The sequence below is a fragment of the Lepidochelys olivacea genome (genome assembly GCF_965140295.1).
Source record: "Lepidochelys olivacea isolate rLepOli2 genome assembly, chromosome: 6".
In the NCBI taxonomy this organism is placed as follows: domain Eukaryota; kingdom Metazoa; phylum Chordata; order Testudines; family Cheloniidae; genus Lepidochelys; species Lepidochelys olivacea.
In genome coordinates this window covers 120,828,775-120,847,682 of record NC_140416.1, presented here as the reverse complement: position 1 = coordinate 120,847,682, position 18,908 = coordinate 120,828,775, and the positions used below count along the sequence as shown (strand labels likewise).

At 43.3% G+C, this 18,908-nt stretch overlaps 1 protein-coding gene across 4 annotated transcripts; it reads right to left on the bottom strand.

Annotated features, from left to right (window-relative positions):
* Positions 1-1,843: 1,843 nt before the first annotated feature.
* GMFB (glia maturation factor beta) lies at positions 1,844-14,719 on the bottom strand. Of its 4 annotated transcripts, none has more exons than XM_084631380.1 (9): positions 14,605-14,719; positions 12,910-13,017; positions 12,095-12,450; positions 10,573-10,669; positions 9,901-9,950; positions 8,899-8,948; positions 7,968-8,050; positions 6,511-6,584; positions 1,844-3,001 (listed from the first exon to the last, which is right to left on the bottom strand). In XM_084631380.1, the coding sequence occupies exons 3-9, from the start codon at positions 12,155-12,157 to the stop codon at positions 2,930-2,932; spliced, it is 489 nt and encodes a 162-aa protein (XP_084487506.1). In that variant the 5' UTR covers positions 12,158-12,450; positions 12,910-13,017; positions 14,605-14,719; the 3' UTR covers positions 1,844-2,929. The 4 variants fall into 4 exon arrangements, with proteins under 4 accessions (XP_084487506.1, XP_084487508.1, XP_084487507.1 ...); XM_084631382.1 differs by having other exon boundaries at positions 12,095-12,329; XM_084631381.1 differs by lacking the exon at positions 12,910-13,017.
* Positions 14,720-18,908: the final 4,189 nt, after the last annotated feature.

The window sequence follows — 18,908 nt, the reverse complement described above, 5'->3', positions numbered from 1 at the left end:
TTTACTTTAAAAGTACTATAGTTCTGCACACTACCATATCTCAGAGCCAGTCCTGGGACCTTGAGAACTGGACAGTGAGCAGCAGGAGACAGTACAGTACCTTGACATATATTAAGTCTAGATTAGCCCTAAAACAGCAGCTGTTCTGCACAAGGACTCCCCACACAGTAGCTGCAGTTACTTCCTTCCCTTTTGCTGCAGAGCTGAGAAGACAGGGGACAAAGACAGCACCCTACTCCCACAACTTACAGAACATGGTGCCTGGTCCACCAAGGCTTTTAGGAATTCATTGCCTGTGTAGGCCCTACCCATCACATCCGTCTTCAGAACAGCCCCCATATGACTGGGAGTTAGGCAAAGGAGGTTCCTGAGGAGCAGCATAAAGGGAAGACTGTGGGGTATGGGGTGCAGTGGAGGGAAGATAGAAGATAGGGCAGCAGGAACATCTGAGATCTGAATGGGGTGGGTGGAATGGTGAAATGCTGAAGAAAGGAATGGGAAGAACTGAACAGGAGGAAGTGCTCTTGGTATTTGGAATCAAGGCAGGAGGAGACCATGTGCAGAGAACTGGTGACTCTCACAGAATCACTTACAAATTAAGTACAATTATAAGTTTAGTGCAGAAAACCCCATATTTTCATCTAAAGAGACAAACTCAGAACAGTTTTCTTGGTGGGGCACATTTCCCCCTTTATGAGCATTCTTCCTGTGAAAGTGGCTATTGCCAGTCCAACATAGTGTACAAAGCACACTGGTCTGGTCAGGGGTTTACAAATCCCGGTTTCCCACCACAAGCTAGGCTGAATATTAGAGAATGTCATGGGCTCACAGCGCAAAGGGCAGTTTCTTTCTGCCCTACTGGACTTTGACATCACAATGCCTTAGAGTTCATGCAAGACAAGTGAAGCAAAACCTTCTAGTCTTATTTTTTTAATGGCTTTTGAAAGCAATACCAATTTAAAGACCAAAGCCTTATTTATACAAGTCTGCCACTAAAGAAACTGCTTCTCTTGATCTGTAGCACATGAGAAAGACAAAGGAACATTTTTACAATCAATACATGTTCTGTCCAGGGAAATGAGGAAATAATGTTGTTCCAGTTCAATATATCAACATAAGGATCTTATTTCCTCCAGTTAAAGTCATTTTTCCTACACTGAACTAATGGTCTTTCTCAATCACATCATCACTTCTGCACCTTGAAAAGCCCTCTTATGTCTGAGAGATGTGTGTATGAAGGAGGAATAAATCAATAAGTCAAGCTAAACATGAACTGCTGCTACTGAAGAGCACTGCACGGGTCCATGTGGTCTTCTTAAACAGAGTCATGTTTAATACTCTTACACAACATGTGCTTGCAAGCAAACATGCATTCTCCCAGCAAAGGTTTTACAGAATGTAATACTGGCCTCCCAATTTAACAACTGATTAATTCACTCCTCCCCACCAAAACACACACATTATTAGGGCAACTATACTTTAAGCTACAACTGTTCATGATTGAAAGCTGCTCATGAGAAACCACTTATTCAGTAGCATGACAAACACTCACGCGAGTCATAACTGAGATATTGTCACAGGAGTACCTGTTTGCCACTGCATGGGCTAAATAGGATATCCCAACTCAAACTACTATTCTACTTTAATATAAAAACAGACCCTTTAAAAGGTTAGTTTTTAGCAATATTATAAAAAGTACTATTTTCATATTAGAATTTTTGCTGTTTTACCAAAAAGAGATGAAACTTAAAGATTGAATGAGGTTACTTACGCGCAGAAGTCCTAGCTGGAATGTAGTTTTGACTAACAAGCAATTAAGCTAGGAGACCTCCTTTCATTTAAAAAAAAAAAAAAAAAAAAAAAAAAAAGGATACAAGGTCTATATACGGCCAAGGTTTCTCAACAACAAAATCAGACTATTCTAAATCACTCACAAGACCTTAAGAGCTTTGAACTCCTGCACTCCCAGGTCTTTACTGAGGGGAGCAGATGGCTGGCATTTTAAGTCGAAGTGTGTTTTATTTTATAAATGTTTAGTTGCACCACTAGGCATTATAAAACATGTTACTTAAACCATTTAACAAAGGTTAGTTTTTACCAAATTTGGAGTAAATAGTGTAAAATTTAGTCCTTTTTAAAGCTAACAAATTAAAGGCACACAGTATTAACAGGTGTTCATATAACAGGTAATGTGAGTGAAGAGGTTAATTTATAAATAGTGTAATATTAAGTCTTGCATGTAAAAATCCAGAATGCATGTAACCGATATTGTAATTAAGCCCTTAAGAGTTATAAAATAGTCTTATAGAAACTAGTTTATGACTGACTAGTTGTCATAGACCTTTGCCCTGAAATTTAGTTGGATTGACTCAATCAACTGAGATACTCATTAAAATGAAAGAGAATCACTCCTGAAAAGTCCTAAAAAGAATTTTTTTCACGTTATTGGTCATATAAATACTTGGTTTCAGTTTAATATTAAACACTTCCATAGACTTTAATTTGGGAAATCCAAAAAAAATTCTCCATTTTAACAAGTGGCACTATGCTATTTTAACATATAAGCTGCTAGTATACAGTATCTGTCAAAGGGTGCATTTGCAGCTCAGGAAGTTAGTGTCAGCTTCCAAATGTTTCTAAAATCGTTAACAGTTTCTGAACTGAACTGTAGTAATTATAGAAATATTAGTCACAAGAGTGCAAAAAGAGAATCCCTGCAGAGAAGTATTCCCCTTTAGAGTTATACACAAGGAAACACTTTGCAAAGTTTTACTTCAAGGAGACTAATCTTCCTCCCCTTGCCCAAACTTTGTACAAGAAATATACTGCAGGAAACTGCTGTAAATACAGTGCATTTTTAGGCGTAAGTATTCATGTCTGGTTCCAGTATTGTCAGGATGGTATATAAATACTTAATATAGAGGTTCTCTTAATGGAAGTAGCCCAGTTTCTCACGCAGCCACTCTTCAGTTAGGTCTTCTGTATTTCTTATTTCAAATACCTAAAACAAAATGGCATTAGGTTAAATATTTACATTCCAGTACTTGGAAGAACAGAACACATTGCACCACACTTCTATTGATAAAATGCATTAGTGTACTTTTAAAAAATAGTCACGATACACTAGGAATCATCATGTTAACATTTTGCTTCATGCACATTTTTGCAAGGACAGGTTAAGAACCTTGAATAAAATGCGAGACTAATGGAAATACATGTTACAGTTTGATCAAGTTAGGGAGAGCCATAATTACTGTTTCTGGGACTTGCTACTTCATTTGTAGTTCTCTTAAGATTCTACATTATATATAGGATAAGGATACAACATAAGCAAACAATCTTTTAAGTGACTCTGAAGTGGTATGGTCAGCCACAGCTCAGGGATGCTAATATATTTACTACAATATGTGAAGGTTCTTCCTGTTTGCAATACAATTACTATATTCTGGGCTGAATTAACCGAAGCCTTTTAAGTTTTTTCAGCCCATGATTAAGAACAACTTGTAAACTGGCAGAATCCTCAAAATATCACCATAATATTTTGCTCATCTGTTACTTAAAGGTAGCTTGTCAGTACGCATTGTTGATTTAAGTATTAAATACATACAAAGACTTGGAGAGTTTTTAGTAAGGCCTTGATACAGCAAATGAAACAGAAACAAGTACACCATTCCCTGCTCAGTACACACCCAGCAGGAAAGGATCTCTGGATTTTGATACTGGCACAGAATAGATTAATTTTACACTACTCCACTCCAGTTGGAATCCTTGGGCATCACTCAAAAGAGGTACAATCTTTTTAGGACAGTCAATTGCTAAGTCAATATAAAACAATGTTGCATCAATAACATGTCCACAGAGCCTGGAGAACATTCTGTTATCTAATGCAAGCAAGATAAAAAAATTGAAGTTGTGGAGAATCAAGTTAGAATTATTAGCAAGAAAAGACATACTATATACCAAGAGAAGACCGCACGATATTTTGACCATACTATTAAGACCAATGTGAAATTGTAAGTCACATTTTCACCACTATACACGTACTTGTGTACACGTACTTGTGTACACGTGCATGCGTGGAGCGCTATGTTGACACTACAGTATTCAGCTGACAGTAAAAGGGACAACAAAATACATAAAATCCCCAGTGAATTTACCTATTGCTGGGCACGAATCACCTGTTTACTAAGAAGGTAGAATGGATGGGGAGCAGTAATCCCCAAGTTTGTTTTTTTTAATTTAGGTCTTGTTTTTTTTTAAATTTTGTCCCTTTGTTTATTTCCACTTTTCCACCATCTTTTTCTTGCTTTCTATCCTCCCAAGCCCAATCTACAGACAGATTCTCATGTTCAATCTGTTATTCACTGCTGTCTACTGGCATATTGATTTGTTAAGTAAAGGATGGGAAAAAAGATCAATATGATAGCACAGACTAGCATAACAGATACTAGGCTAATCTACCAAGAAGTGGGGTAAGTCGATTAAGTCATGTACAAGAGTCAGATCAGGAGAGGCCTTAGCATGAGCCAGAATTAAATGAAGCTTCTGTAAGAGGTATGAATAAAGCATATTTAAAATCTAAATCTGAAGCAGAAAGTTAACACCCCGACCTGGGTATGGAGTGGGGTCAGTTCTAGAAGAACAGATCTGACTCTATCCCTTGGCCCTCTTTCAGGCAGTTTTCAAATGGTTTGTGGTTCTTGCCAAAAAAAGGGTAAACCCCACATGCAGCTGGTCTCTAGCTTCCCTTGCCTCTGGAAACCTGACCGTCTTCCCCATTCACCAAGTGGATGAGCTGTGCATAGCCCAAGTTCACCTTTCTCCTCAGGGGATCCCATCCCTTGTCCCCCCTCTTTTCTGTTCTCATGCCTCAGTTCCTTCCAAGCCTATGAAACAGTCTCCTTCTGCCAAAACAAACAGCCAGCTCTCTAAAGCCTGCTTCCTCCCACTTATCCCCTTCAACTGTATAAGATTTACAAAGGTAGCAACCAAGATAGGAAGGGGAAGAGAACAGCAGAATAGCTCCTGTGAGTTTCAGCATTAACTTTCAGCTGTACTGCAGGTGTCCGGGGCAGATTTTATAACCTCCTATTTCTGACACTGTTGGGTCAGAACCAACCATCCAACCAGATGATGCTTCTGCAATTGGCCTAGAAACACTGAGTTGGCAATAAAGTTGGCAAGACCCATTCTACCATTGTTAGAAAAGACGCCTAAGGTGTTTCATGCTTCAGTGATGGTTATGAAGGGTTCACCACAATAAGGCACATTAAGTGAGGGTAATTAGCCACTGCAACAGCTTATCAAGAGATGGAGGTTCTACCACATCATTTGAAAGCTTTAAATCAAGATAATGTACTTCTATTAAAAACATCCTAGTTCAACCATGAATTACAGTGAATTACATGAATTACACTGCCAGAATTACTAGGTGAAGGTCAATGTCCTGTGCTATATAACAAATCAGATTAGAGGACTGCAATGGTCCCTTCTAGTCTTAATCTAAGAATGTCAAAGGTATAAAGCCTAAAAAGGGAGGAATTTTTTTTAGCAAACATGTGGCACCTACATACTGGCAGGGAGATGGAAAAGCCTTATGAGATCAGCTAGTCTACGTTCTAGGGTTCGCTATTACCATGTTATTAACCAAAAACAAGCTTCTGCCTTGTTTAGATTGTGTTTTGAAGTCTGAGGCATATGCAAATCAATAGTGTCATACCCCCAGAATCTAGGAGAGGAAAGAGCGGTTAGGGCACTGATATAGGAAACCCAATTTGATTACCTGCTCCATCATGTGTGACCTTTGGCAAGTCAATTAATCTTTTGGGGGAAAATAATGCTTTTCTACCTCTCAAGAATATTATAAAGAATAAATAGCATGAAGCACTTTGAAATCTACTGATCAAGACTGCTATTAAAACAGGCATTATTTACATTTTCTCACTATTATAATATAGGTAACACTTGTGTCCAGTTGATCAGTGGGTCTCCCACTCCTGCCTTCTCATCTGTTCCAGTTATATAATACCAAGAGCTACAATACTATATCTACAGAAGAGATAAAGCCCAGCCAATGTGCATTAGCCCTAGCCTGCAATCACACTGTAGACTTCATCTTATCCTAGAATATTCTATTTTGTAAACAGGATGGCCTTTTTATCCTCCTGACCTGACAAATTGTGTTAACTATTATTAAAATACCCTCTAACAGTTAGAGACACTTTAGATAATGCTCCACAAGCATTCGTTCTCCCTGTCCCCTAATTAAAAAAAACAAAAAAAACAAACACCCCACATCCATAAAATCTCCATGCTTACTCCCCTCTTTCTTTAGGCTTCCTGCAAGATAGACACCTGCTGAATGCAATTTAAAACATGCAAGAACATAATGATTCTGTTGTATTGTGTACATGTGAGAGACTAGCAAGATACTGTTCTATCTTATGTACACTCACATTCTGCTTTTTATGAAAGATTCTTGCAACTGGTCAGCTAGATATTAAATTATACCTTAGTGAGTTCAGCTGTCTGTACAAGCTTATTCTTGCTCCCAGCGTACATCATCTGTTGTTCAGGCTTGCATCCTGTAGTTGTGGAGAAGGAAAGCAAAGCTGTGTTGGACAGTTTGACTGAAATCCATTAACAAGATTTTTTTTAAAATCCAGCTTGTATACCAGAAGTTCCCAATCAACAGAATGACCCAATTGTTTCTTTGTACACAGTATCATCTTTTAATGTTGTTTTGAATATTTAGTACTTGTCAAGACTATATTAAAGTGATATGAAAGTGGGTTGGATTGGTCGTCATATCTAGCGGTGTCTGTAGTTCTGCTTACAACTGTACTCGAGAGAGCAAGATAACTATTAAGCTTAACTGTATCACAATTCAAACTTCACAGCCAGCAAAGCAGAGGCTAAACCCATTACCTCTTCCTGCTATCTTATATTCTGCAAGAGCATGAAAGCAAGTTACCTTTGCTGCTGTTTCTAATAGATTCCCATTTCCTCCTGAACTACAGATGCAGTTTTATCTGAGTGCAGCCACAAATCTTGCACAATATCTTTCAGGGCAAAACAAAAAAATAAACTGATTGGACAAAAAAAATAAAATAACCAGCTTTATTTCATTTAGCAAGCCATCTATGTCCTGACTCTTTGTCTAGTTTTAGCCAAACACTGAAAATAGAGAGGAACTTCTAGAAACAAAATCTAGAGATACAATAATTACAGAAATGAATTTTAGGTAAGGTCTCCCATGAAGAATCTCACCATTGGTCGAGCTCTCACAGAGCAGAACCCAATACCGCAGGCGTAGTTTAGAACTTGTTACAGAAATGAACTACTGAAGATACAGAAAAGATGTGGACTTTTATTGCTAAACTTTAACACCCACCTGGTTATTCTAGCAGGCAGAGTAGTGAAGGGTAAAATAATGCACTCTCTCGAGGATCACAATGTAATTTAATAGCTGCAGAAAGCCACCCTATTATAATTCAGAACGTGCAGACTGATCTCAAGAGGCCCAATTCATTCCCTGTGTATAACCAGAGCTTGTAACAAAGTGGAGGTGCTGAGCTGGCTTTTTTCCTCCGCATTCCTAGGTTTCTTCAGGGCCACTCGGTCCCTGGTACAGACTAAGGCAGCCTGAGAGTTGCTCTAATGTGGGTCTCAGCTGCAAGAGCTGTTCTGGCAGCTGGGACACAGGAATATTTGACATCCTGTAGGAGGTAGCATACAACTGGCTCTGTGCCTGCCAGGAACTCCCCTCCAAAGAATTTTGTCAGGAAGCCATTACTGTGAATTTGCAACCCCTTTGTGTCAGAGTTGGGCCAGAGGGTACATACTGACGAATTTGGCCTTAAGTGTGAAAAACACTGATCTTAAGCATTAGGCCTTTTTTGTTTCTTAGATACAAGAACTTCCACATTTATAGGATATAGGAACTGCTATTCACAATGTTCACTCACCAACTGGACTGGAGAAGATAAAGCACAATGGATAAGAAACTCTTCCATCATCATGCTGATACTTGTAACTATACACAATGAATGTTTTCCTGAGGTTAAAGAAACTAAAAAAAAAATACAACTCTTTGATCTCTTAGAACATAATCCTTACATTCATTAGCTGAGCTTGATATAGGCAAAATAAATCTCTTTGCTGTCTGTTCTAAAAGATGCTTACATTTATCAATTTCTGTACTGTTTCATCTTGCTCCCATCTTGGTTTCTCTTCTGATTTGAGTTTGAGCCATTGGAGGATTTACCCTGCTTTTCAGTAACATAACCCCCATCTGAGACAGGTGTTTGTGTGAATATTTTGCAAAATAAATGTTAGTTCTCAATATTGTCCTTTTCACTATAAAGTCCTTTCCCAAGGATTTCTCTCTACAATGTTTTAAATATCTGATCTGCTTATGAAGTATCAGCTAAATAGATTTCTTTTTCTAAAGAGAATTTTTGCTGCTCTTTGAATGCTATCTTTGCAAATTTGTTGGTAGCTCTTTGCACATCAAACATTGGATGGTGGTGTGTTTTGCTAACCGTTAAATGCAGAATCTATAGCTAAAAAGTGTTCAGATTTAAATCTGTTGTATTAATGTGCTGAATGTCCCTGCAAAAGAGCAGACTGAAAGCCATTCAAAACATGGTGAAAGTAACCAAGTCTTAGAAGTAGAGACTTCACTATACCATTGTACAAGTCTTTGCTAAGAAATGGCATAGGACTACAGAATAGATCGTGAAAATTAATCAATTTTTGAATTAACGTAGGGAGAATTTCCACTGTAGGCAAATACCTGTTTGGAAAAAAAAAAAGAAATTCAATTTCCAATGTATTTTAGATTTAATTTTTTTCCAGTAAACAAAACAATGCTAGCAACATTAGAAAAAAGGATATCGAGGTTGTCTCTCAGGCAGCTCATCTTTTAGTTCATCAGGGGAAATGCCCTAGTAATATTAAAACACAAGCAGTCTTTAAATAGGTGAACTCAGACCTACACACTATACAGGCTAGAGTACAAAGGTCATGGGAGTAAGAGACACTGCTACATTTACAGTTATATATCTACAATTTAACTGAGAACAATCCTATGGGAACAGTCATAGGAAGATTCCACTGTTAAATGATTGCTAAACTGATCTAGTAATTTTGTATAAGAGATTTAATGTTAATAAAAAAAATCTGTTTAGGAAACTGACGTTTTGTGGCTCCACTCTAGTCTTAGATATACTGACACTCACCACATATTTCAATCCCAGCTACTGAACACGAGTGTGCAAGATTTGCTACAACCAGCAATACAAACGGATCCTGAAATCTAGCCCTTGGTCTATCTGTGAGAGACCAGTTCCTGGACTAGTGAACAAGCCAAACAATTCACAGTGGCCAATATTCCTCTTCAAATATTATATTTAACATTCTGGGAAAGAGGTAAAAGTTATTTCTCAAATCATTGCATAAGATTTTGTGTTGTGTGGGCTGACACTACACACTGAGATAAAGTTATTACGCCACCTGTCTACAGGGATTAACACAATCCTAACTTCTAACTAATGGCAGGACAATGTAGAGTCCAGAGTGCAAGTCAGCAAGAATTCTTCCAGAGAGCCAGCAAATGGAGAGAGAGATGCTTTTTGCCTAATTTTGATTCAAATATAATTTAATTAACATTTTAAAGCTTAAACTGTTTTGTTTAGATAATTAGCAGTACAATTGCTACCATACAGCTCAATTAATAGCGTATCATGCTTCACCTGCAGAGTAACCATGCATTTGAAGGAGGTTCATGATCCAAATAAGATTAACAGTTTGAAAACAATTTGACACTAAGACAGTACCTCAGTGGCAACAATACATGGCAAGCTGAAGATATTCTTATTTACAGTTCATTTAACAAACCTCATGCTCCTCATCCAGTACCACCAGCTGCTTATCCTTGTCAATCTTCACTATAATAAAAACATAACATAGGTGAACTGTACATCTATAGGGGGCTCTGTCTCCACCCCCCCCTTTTTTATTAAAGGTTAAAATTGCAACTTTTCTAGAATTACATGCATATAATAATCAGCTTTTTATTTAACCCACCTACTGCATTATCTTGTATTTTCACTCCCTCCTCTTCTCCCCCGCCCCCTCTGACAACGATCAGTGAGTGGAATTCTGGCCCCACAGAAGTCAATGGGAGTTTTAACTTCAGTGCAGTCAAGACTTCTCCCCCAAAACTTTGTTACAAAACTAGTCTACTTTAAGCATGTCAAATAAACTTAAGAGGATCAAGTCTTGGCTTTTTCTCCACCTTCTTGCAGCCAGTGGTAGACTTTTTCCCACTTTAAGTAGTGTGTAAGCACATAAGTATTTCTATTAACAGCAAGTGTAACAGCTTTTATTCTGAAAGCTTTAGTTCCATACTATAAAATAATGTTCTATTGTTAAGAGGGAATGGGAAAATATCAAAGTTAGTGGTATAGTAGAAGCATAGTCCACGCCATTTTGCTGCAGCAGCTAAAAATTATCAAAGAGATTTTCTGTAAGACCTTGTAGCTTTTGTTGGCAATGATTTTAGCTTACTTATAATGGCAGCATTGTTGGTTTCTTTGCGAAACCGGAATTTTCTCAACTTTTCCACCAGATCTTCAGCAACATCACAAACCACCAGAGATTCACTCTAAAAAAAAAAAAAAAAAAAAAAAAATTTCAGTTAACAAAAAGGAACTACCCCCATCCTCCCAAAATTATATAACTACATGAAATTAGTTGAAGATTCAGAACATGCAGAAAGAGACAATATAAGGATTAAACACAGTGAAAAATGGACTTGCAATACACAAGAAACAAATCTTGTCTTATCTTTTCATACTGGGCCAAAAAAGTTAAATATTAGAAAAATGTGGACCAAATGTCTTTACATATTTATTCCTGAAGTCAGAAAATAATTTCTATACTTTTACTGTATCAAGCAATCCTGTTTCTGCAACATACAAGTTAAAATCATGAATCAGATATGCAACTGATTTTGCAAGTTTAGTCCTGAAATAAGACACCCTATTAAATACACATGTAATACACTAATGCCAGTACAGCACTGTGAATATTTAAAATAATAAGAGCTGTTAATATTTCAGTAGCATCTAGAGGCCCCAATCAGGGGCCTGTTGTGCTAGGTATGAAAGCAGAATTCCAAACCTTCAAATTTTGCCTACATGCAAAGTGTTTAACAAACTATATTAAATGAAAAAAGTGTGCATTTTCCCTATTATATTTACAAGTCACTTTTTTTGAAAACTTAGACTTAGTGAAGTCTAAAATGAAGTATTAGAAAAATTATCCTACTGAAGGTGAGAAAGAAAGTAATCAGTTCCTTCACAGATAGCCCTCTGAGTTCTAAACCATTTTACATATAATTTGTAATTGCACCACACCAACCACTGCCCATTTCCTGCACCACTCTTTATACACACTCCCTCGCGTGTCTTGTTGTAAGAGTCAGATCCACCGCTCAGCAAATGTTCTGTCACCACAGGTAGCTTTGACTGAATGCCAAGCATATCAGAACACCGTTGCCAAGCAGAAGGAATAAGAAGTAGTTCACCATCTTTAGCTAAATTTTACTACTGTAGCCACCATACATAGGAGTTTCCTTTATACACTCACTCCTGAGAAATCAGGGCTAACAAAATCCATATATAAAGCTAAATGATCACATTATGAAGAGCAAGTCTTAAAGGAATAAATTAGAGTTTAGAAAGATACTGAAGTAAGGTTCTGAGCCCATATGCAACAACACGAAAGTACTAGTCCACTTATCTTAGTTTACATATAGCTTCCTCTGTCCATAAAGAGGACTTTGTCAGGAATTAGTTACGGAGGGCAAGTCCCATGAATGTTTCTTTGCAACTACTCAGACGTGCCAGAACTTTTTTGGTGGGGTGGTTTAATTAAACCTTATCTTTAAATAAGAGTCAACAATTCTAAAATTATTGAAGGCAGACACTAAATGAATCATTCAGTAAAAGAAATCACCACGAGTTTAGTGATCAGAAGAAATTTTATCTTTAAACTCAGGCCTCGAGCAGTTTATCAGACACCTTACCAGAGGCCAATACTGAAGATAGGAGGGTCTCCTCACTAAAAAAGTAGCAAGGGCAAACGTCATCCAAGCATTCTTCTGCTGTCTCTAGTCTCTGATGAAGATGGAGTCCAAGATGCAGCCTCTGGAAAGGTGTCTTGAGTTTGTTCCCTATGACTGCTGGAATGGAGACTTCTTCCTCCACTTATGCGTCTGTTGTGATGGCACTCTACTACTTTACTTTTTCTCAGGCTCCTGGCTGCTGCAAGGATGAGGATGATGGCTGTGTGCTTGTTTCCCCAGACCATTTTGGATCATCCTCACTCACAGGCTAGTATTAGCACCTACTTCGCCTGCTGTCATAGTAGTATAGTTCTATTCTGAAAGTCATTAAACACGGCATTGTGATCCATGTTCATTGTTTCTAAATGATACTTTCAAAATGGAAACATTTGATGTGCAGTAAGACAGTTTTTCCAACACCACAAACTCAATTTGGGATGAGAGTCTATCTAGGTTCTTTTCTTTCCAACATAAATAGTAAACCAAGTACTGCAGGCCAAACCACTTGTGCAATCCCCTGGGGTTCCACAGGTGGCTCAAATTAGCCCTGTAAATAGAATTAAACAATTCTGTTTGCAATACATGAGGAACATAATCCAGTTCACTACTCCCTGTTGGCTATGCTGGCTCTCCAGCACCAGAGGTAAACCTAAATATTATGCTTTCACTAAAGCCAGCAGAGCTATGACTGACTACGCAGAGAGCAAATCTGCTGAGTGAGGGGGTGCCTGTTTTTTTTAAAAAAAACTATGTCCCTTTTCTGGCTAGAGCCACACCTTAAATTCTTCAGAAACCGATGCTCAGCCAGCTGCCCTCCTCCCAACTGATCACAGAAGAGTGACTTTTCGAAGTGTTTACACAGAAATGTTTTCATATTGCAACGTCTGTAGGAAGACAGGATGGAAACCTGTTAAGACTTAGTCACACTGTTTTCATATCCCTCCTCCCCATAGACACACAGAGCCACAAATGGTCACTTTTTAGCAACACACCAAGGGTAAGCAAGAAGCTGAGACATGCATGTTTCAACTGAAGCCTTTGTCTTCAGTTACAGTGGAACTAGAAGAACTTCTCATTGTGTGACCTTTCTGAACTCTACCTCAAGAAAAAAGGGATACAGCTTTCTCAGGAGTCATGTAAGATCATGACTGCTTTAGTTTACATATACAGTATCATTTTAGAATAGTTTCTCCCCTTTCACGCCTCCACCTAACAAAAGTTATGACAAAGTAGCAAATTCAAAAGGGAGTGAAAAACGGCGATGCACTAGCAGCGACTCTAGAGACCATACTTCCAGGATTCCACCTTTTCTGTCCCCTTTAGACCCTACCCATTTGGTTTCAGGTACAATTTTTGCTCCATCTATACAAGGTTGTCACTCTGAAGCCCAGAATGTTTGTTGAGTCAGCATGAAGCAATGGAAATAGCTACAAGCATGGCTGAGAGTTTTTTGTTCCAAATATCATTAGGTTCAACCATTACTAGGATTTGCAGTAAATTTTTAAGCTTTGCCATTTTGAGGTTATAAATTACACTCACGGCAAGGTATCTATCTATCCCATACCAAGACTCCTAGACCATTGTGATATCAGACAACCGCCGCCATGGACTCTACAACTAATTTCCATAAAATAATTCCATGGATTCTATGAGGGAGACTGCGCCGGTGGTGGATTACTTGGCCCAGCTGCCAGTTCTTCCAAGACTGGCACCCACACAATAACTCCACACACACACACACACACCCCCGCCCCATTCGGCGCCCACACAACTCTCTCAGCACCAACACAACCCACACACACAATAACGCGAAACACACCTAGCCCCTCACTGCAGCAGCCCCCCCCCCTTCACTTGCCACCGGTGCGCATGAATTTTCAAACACCGCCCGCCCCCCAATCCAGACACAAGTCAGCACAACCGGCACACAGCCTAGCCCCAGGCACACCCAGCCCCTAAGGGCAGCGCGGCCCCTCCACTCACTTGCGCAGGTCGCCGTCACGCAGCGCAGCCAGCCGCGCAGCCAGCGCGCACCGCAGCCCCAGCACAGAGCCACGCAACGCTCCCAGCACCAGCGCCCGGCCTGCCCGGGCGGCGGAGTCGCCACGGGGGCAGCGGCGGGCCGGGCTGAGCGCTCGCTCTGTCCCGCGGGGCCCCGGCGTCAGCCGCCGCTGGGACCCAGGGGCTCCTGCGGCCCGCTTCCGACGCCCCCCGGCCGCAGGGTGCGGGTGGGTCGCCGAGCGACACGCCGACGGGCCCTGGGGGCGGCCGCTTGGGGCTCGGCCGGGCGCCCCGGGGCTGCCAGGCGAAGGGCCCCCAGGGCAGGGCAGCTGCGAGCGGCCAGGCCTCCCTCATCCGCTCCCTCCGCGGGCGGGCGGGGGTCGCCAGCAACTGCCCTGGCCGGCAGCCCCTCCGCGGGCGGCCTTCGCCGGGGCCGGGCGGGCACCGCTCCCTCAGGCGGCTCCACTCACCATTGTGCGCCTGCAGCAGCCCCGTCCGCTCGCCCTTTAAGAACGAGAGCGCCGCCGTCCAGCTCCCGGCGGCTGGCTCCACTGCGCCTGCGCCGCGCGGCTCGCGAGCCAATCCGCGAGGCCGGCCGGAGCGGACTGCGGGCTTCACCCGGCTACGGGACGCGGGGAAGTTCATGCCCCCCCTGGCGGAGCGTTGAGCTGGTGCTCCCGGGCTCAGGGGGCGGGGCTCCATGCGCTGAGAGGGCAGGGGGCGCGGCCAAGGGGGTGGGGGCACGTGCAGGGTGGGGTTGGTCCCACGCTGAGCCCTCGAGAGGCCGTCTAGGCCCCATAGCTGTGGACAGAGGAGCGTTGTGAAAGCACAGCATCTTGTGACAGCACCATGGCATCCCGTCCCGCCCCGAGTCCCCGTGCGACGGCAGCCCATCACAGCCCCGGGACATCCCGCCCGCCCCGAGTCCCCGTGCGACGGCAGCCCATCACAGCCCCGGGACATCCCGCCCCGCGTCCCCGTGCGACGGCAGCCCATCACAGCCCCGGGACATCCCGCCCACCCCGAGTCCCCGTGCGACGGCAGCCCATCACAGCCCCGGGACATCCCGTCCCGCCCCGAGTCCCCGTGCGACGGCAGCGCATCACAGCCCCGGGACATCCCGCCCACCCCGAGTCCCCGTGCGACGGCAGCCCATCACAGCCCCGGGACATCCCGCCCGCCCCGAGTCCCCGTGCGACGGCAGCCCATCACAGCCCCGGGACATCCCGCCCCGAGTCCCCGTGCGACGGCAGCCCATCACAGCCCCGGGACATCCCGCCCACCCCGAGTCCCCGTGCGACGGCAGCCCATCACAGCCCCGGGACATCCCGCCCCGCGTCCCCGTGCGACGGCAGCCCATCACAGCCCCGGGACATCCCGCCCGCCCCGAGTCCCCGTGCGACGGCAGCCCATCACAGCCCCGGGACATCCCGTCCCGCCCCGAGTCCCCGTGCGACGGCAGCGCATCACAGCCCCGGGACATCCCGCCCACCCCGAGTCCCCGTGCGACGGCAGCCCATCACAGCCCCGGGACATCCCGCCCGCCCCGAGTCCCCGTGCGACGGCAGCCCATCACAGCCCCGGGACATCCCGCCCCGAGTCCCCGTGCGACGGCAGCCCATCACAGCCCCGGGACATCCCGCCCACCCCGAGTCCCCGTGCGACGGCAGCCCATCACAGCCCCGGGACATCCCGCCCACCCCGAGTCCCCGTGCGACGGCAGCCCATCACAGCCCCGGGACATCCCGCCCACCCCGAGTCCCCGTGCGACGGCAGCCCATCACAGCCCCGGGACATCCCGTCCCGCCCCGAGTCCCCGTGCGACGGCAGCGCATCACAGCCCCGGGACATCCCGCCCGCCCCGAGTCCCCGTGCGACGGCAGCCCATCACAGCCCCGGGACATCCCGTCCCGAGTCCCTGTGCGACAGCAGCCCATCACAGTCCCGGGACATCCCGTCCCACCCCGAGTCCCTGTGCGACGGCAGCGCATCACAGCCCCGTGACATCACCTCCCGCCCCGAGTCCCTGTGCGACAGCAGCCCATCACAGCCCTGTGACATCCCGTCCCGAGTCCCTGTGCGACAGCAGCCCATCACAGCCCCGTGACATCCCGTCCCGAGTCCCTGTGCGACGGCAGCGCATCACAGCCCCGTGACATCACCTCCCGCCCCGAGTCCCTGTGTGACAGCAGCACATCACAGCCCCGTGACATCCCGTCCCGAGTCCCTGTGCGATGGCAGCGCATCACAGCCCCGTGACATCCCGTCCCGCCCCGATTCCCTGAGAACTCTTTTGTTTGATTAAATTGGTTGTAAACAGCCACTTATTATTAAGTCTAGTGTTTTTTGTGGTGGTACAAGGACTGGAATGCCTAAGAAAACTGCTTTTCTGACTTCTTGTTAGTCAGCGTGGTGAAACAGAAGTTTACTATTGTTGCTGATTTGGTATATGGGAAAATAACCACCAGTTTTGGGGTGTATCTGCCTTATTTCTCAGCAGTTTGTCCTGAATTTGGTATTCTCAGTTGTGATCCATGAAGGCACCATGACACCTTGTCTTCTTCGAGTGCTCCTTTAACAATTCAATCATCCAGTGACCTCACTGACTGTTTGGCAGGCTTCCTGCTTGTGATGTACTTAAAAAAATGTTGCAATTAGTTTTTATGTCTTTTGGTAGTTGCTCTTTAAATTCTTTTTTGGCCTGTCTAAGTATATTTTTACACTTGACCTGCCAGAGTTTCATGCTCCATTCTGTTTTCCTCAGTAGGATTTGACTTCCAATTTTTAAACGATGTCTTTTTGTCTCTAACCACTTCTTTTACTCTTTTGTTTAGCCATAGTGGCATTTTTTTGGTCCTCTTACTGTAGTTTTTTGTTTGGGATATACATTTAATTTGAGCCTCTATTATATTTAAAAAAATTTCCATGCAGCTTGCAGGCATTTCACACTTGTGACGGTTCCTTTTAATTTCTATTTAACTAGCTTCCTCATTTTTGTGTAATTCCTCTTTTGGAAGTTGAATACTACTGTGGTGGGTTTCTCTGACATTTTTGCCCCTACAAGGATGTTAAATTTAATAACTTTATGGTCACTATTACTGAGCAGTTCAGCTATATTCACCTCTTGGACTAGATCCTATCTCCACCTAGGATTAAACCAAACATTGCCTCTCCCCTTGTGGGTTCCAGGACTAGCTGCTCCAAGAAGCAGTCATTAATGGTGTCTAGAAATTTTATCTTTGCATCCCTTCCTGAAGTGACATGTACCCAGTCCATATGGTGATAGCTGAAATCCCCATTACTGGGTTTTCTGTTGTTTTTTTTTTGTCTCTCTAATCTATCTGAGCATTCCATAATGCTTGTCACCATCCAGGTCAGATAGTTGGTAGTAGATTCCTGTTGCTACACTCATTATTCAAGCATGACATTTCTATCCATAGAGATTCTCTCGAGTACAGTTTAATTCATTTAAGATTATTCGCAAAAAGGAGTACTTGTGGCACCTTAGAGAGTAACCAATTTATTTGAGCATAAGCTTTCGTGAGCTACAGCTCACTTCATCAGACATTCGATGAAGTGAGCTGTAGCTCACGAAAGCTTATGCTCAAATAAATTGGTTAGTCTCTAAGGTGCCACAAGTCCTCCTTTTCTTTTTGCGAATTCAGACTAACACGGCTTCTACTCTGAAACCTTTAAGATTATTGTTATAGTTGACTTTATGCTTTCTTTCACACATACTGCCATTTCCCCACCAGCAAGACCTAGTCTCACATTCCAGTATATTTTGTACTCTAGTATTACCATGTCCCATTGATTATCATCATGCCACCATGTTTCTGTAATGTCTATTATATCAATATCCTCATTTAATACCAGGCACGCAAGTCCACCCATCTTAGTATTTAGACTTCTAGCATTTGTATACAGGCACTTATACAATTTACCAATATTTAGTTATCTGCCTTCATGTGATGTAATTCAACAGGACTCTCTTTCGTTTGACTACTTCTCTTCAGTTCCCAGATCCACTAGATTTTTCTTGTTCCCTATTGGAAACTCAGATCAGAATTCTAAAGCTTATCTATATATTTATATTCTTCTCCATCTCTTCTCCATCATCCCACATCCCCTGCATATCTACGTCTCCTGGCCTCCATTCCCACATCATGCTCTCTCATCTCCTACTTTATCCATTCACAGCCTCTGAGCTGCTCTATCTGCCCACCCCCTCCACCAGAGTTATTTCTTTGCCCTCCTATTCCAGTCCAACTCCAAGCATTCAAAAATCACAAGCCAGGCTCCTACAAACCATGAAACTGGTTTAAAAATATATGATTTTTTTTTTAAAGATAAGTCCGTAATAGTCATTTCATTCAGTTTCCGATTAGTCCTCAGAGTGCATCGAGGTGGTCGTGTTTTCACGTGTGCTCCGGGACCCTAAGCACTAGGCAGTGGCTTTTTTTAAAAAATGGAAGCTGAGATTCTCACCTGGTCACTGTACTCCAGCAGCTGGGTCTTTAAGAAAACATCCCCTCAAGGGAGACTCCCAATCCAAGCAGGAGAGCTAGCAACGATTGCACATGCTCCCCTTCCCCCACCCCTCCCGATCATCCCCTTCCCCCACCCCTCCCGATCATCCCCTTGCCCTACCCCTGCGTTCCACCTACCACCCCCTGCCCCGCTCCCGCTCCCGCACCAAACTCAGGGCAGACTAAGGGCAGCAGCTTCAGTGGGGCCTCACGTTCCTAGTGGGCATGCGCAAACGCCATGCACA